The 2637-nt window shown below is 40.0% G+C and overlaps 1 protein-coding gene across 1 annotated transcript in view; it reads left to right on the top strand.

Moving 5' to 3' along the window:
• The window catches only part of LOC116698346 (fibrous sheath CABYR-binding protein), a 12104-nt gene extending 10007 nt beyond the window's left edge, over window positions 1-2097 (top strand). The window contains exons 8-9 of the mRNA XM_032530262.1: window positions 457-581; window positions 1794-2097. Of these exons, the coding sequence (XP_032386153.1) occupies window positions 457-581; window positions 1794-1825 (157 nt within the window). The 3' untranslated portion in view covers window positions 1826-2097. The remainder of the gene's footprint in view (window positions 1-456; window positions 582-1793) is intronic.
• The last annotated feature ends 540 nt before the right edge of the window (window positions 2098-2637 follow it).

Raw genomic sequence — 2637 nt, 5'->3', positions numbered from 1 at the left:
AACTGTAAGCGGATCTATGATAGAAATCACTGAAAGGGAATCGCGACTAGACAACGATTACCACACTCTTTTGCTTGGGATTTATCATTTACAAACTAGCAACGTGTCTACACGACACGGTTACAAAACTGTATGCTCATCCAGTCTCGATCACCTCCACCTGTGCTGGAAAGCTCACGTATACGGCTGGCAACTCCACCCAGTGTAAACACGTAATTCACTCTTATAGCTGTAACAAGGATTTTAGTCTGGAAAGCATGAGAAATTACAGATGCAAGTTTCTCTTTTGCTAAGCCTTGTAAACAACTAAAATACTAAAATAAATGAAACATGATTCTATTTCAATATGTTTTTCTTGTGGGGGTTCTATAAAAAGTGCTGAGACGGTCCTATCAATAAAATGCATTTAATCTAGGAGGAAACCTTTGCTGATCACTGCTTGTTGTCCCCCTGTAGGGCTTCTGGGGGGCTAGTGGATGCAGGTGCAGAGTATGAAAAGGCCTTGGCAGAGGAAGTAGCAAAGCTTCAGAGACTCTATGGTGGTGGAGACCTCACATCTTTTCCAGAGTTCAAATTTACAGGTGAGTTAAGTTAATCAACTATTAGTCAACCATTAACACTAGACTATGAAGGGCAGTTCTCTAACTGATGTATGCGGTATAGTTCCTGCTTGCCTACTGTACTGTCTAAGGCTACAGTGACACTACTGCATTTTGGTTTAAAACTAATATATTTTGCTATGTTTGCGCCTTGCGTCTACACAACTGCAGTGTTTCCGAGCCCCTAAAATGGTGATATTTGATAACACTGCTGCCCCTGTTTTGGTTTGAAAGTCTTGCTTTGTAGTCTGGATGGGCAAAAACTGAGACACGTCAGTCAGTCTTATCAGATAGGTAGGCTCACATACCTTCAGTTACAGCTCCACCTCGTCGTCGTCCACGCTAATAAAGCCCTGCTTTTACATCTCGCCATTGTTGCTCTTTCTGCAAAGTATTTTCTGTATTATCAGCTTGTTTGAGCTTATGGAGTAAATTGTATTTTGAGGTTGTACCAGAATAGGTTTACATGGTTTAACTTTCAAAAAACATCATATTTTTGTTGTACTGCTCATTGCGGCAGCTCCTTTTTTCACTCTGTGTGTTGAGCTCTCTGATAATCTACAGAGTGAGACATCTCACTTCTGTTCCATCTTTGTTGGAGTCCCACATGCGCAGTAGCTAGGTAAGGACTACTAGCCATTAAGAAACAGACCATGAGGGCGTGCCCTGACAGTACCTAGGTAAGGACTACTAGCCAGTCAGTATAAGGGCGTGCTATGCTAGCAGCTAAGCAAGCATTATAACATGTGTTACAAAGTGACAAGCGTTTGTCTCTGAAGTAAAGACGGGACTACAACAGAGCAGTTTGAGAACAGTGTTTTCTGTTGGAGAGGGGGGGGGGGATTTGAGGTTTTTACACTTTGTAAACTTATAACGTGCACAAAAAAGATACATTACACAATAACGGAAAGAGAAAAAGCCAAAAAAGCATAAAATGAGTACTTTAAGTTCTAATAGGAAGACTTCCAGGAAATGTAAATGTACCCCCTTTTGATTGGAATCCTGTTGTGGTGTTTCACTGGTAACTGTGTCAGGTCTTGTTATCTGGATGCTTTTATCAAGATTCAGAAACTGTGAAATCTGAATATTCTATGACATCAAGACCAGCAAGGATAGCGTAATAGACAAGGAAATGTAATTGTGAGTACATAATCAAACATGCACTGAGTTAATATCTCTACTTTGTGTTTTCAGAGCCCAAGTTGGATGAAGTTTCCCAGAAGTGAACCTCAGCACTTTGCCGTTAACCTTTTTCTAATGTCGCCTTTTCCCTGTACATCTTTGTCTGCTTAATGTCAAAGTTGCAATAAAAAATTGTCTCTAGCTTTGTATGTGAGAGTGGAGCTGTTTCAGTAGCTAGATATTTTAAGGTGATGGAAGCTAAAGCATTAGATGTACATTCTGGCAGACTAAGTGAACTTAGAGCTGTGAAATAAGCTTTGTGCAGATTGATCCATGGCTGAGCTGAATGTGAATAAAAACAATAAATTCCAGTTCATTTATTGTATGCATGCCTCTTTCTGTTGCTGTCCGGGAAAGTATAGTCCCACATTGCCAGACCTATCTCCACAGAGCTGTGGAGGAAGGTCTGGCACACAGCATTGTGGGATAGGAGGAAAACGTGCCAGACGCACGTACGGTGTCTCTATAAAATAGCCTCAGGAATTAGTTTTACTCAATTTTACTCAAAAAAAGTTATATATAATTTGGTTGTCGATTCTGGCTCGGAGGACGATTTTCAAATCAACCGGAGTTTAGAAAGCGGAAGGTGAGTGACATCCAGCAGAACCTCCGGCAGCGCCGCAACAATCCAGTAAATCAAACATCATTGATATAGACTAGGGAAAGTGGTACATCGTTACAATAGAACAATTTTATGTTGAATATCACTCCATCAGCAGTTAGTATTTTTTTTCCCCACAAACTGATACACTTTTAGTAAACCTAGTATATTACATTTCAATTCAATTTTATTTATAGTATCAATTCATAACAAGAATTATCTCAAGACACTTTACAGATAGAGTAGGTCTAGACC

The sequence above is a fragment of the Etheostoma spectabile genome, chromosome 11, assembly GCF_008692095.1.
Source record: "Etheostoma spectabile isolate EspeVRDwgs_2016 chromosome 11, UIUC_Espe_1.0, whole genome shotgun sequence".
NCBI classification, from domain to species: domain Eukaryota; kingdom Metazoa; phylum Chordata; class Actinopteri; order Perciformes; family Percidae; genus Etheostoma; species Etheostoma spectabile.
This window is presented reverse-complemented; position numbering and strand designations above follow the sequence as displayed.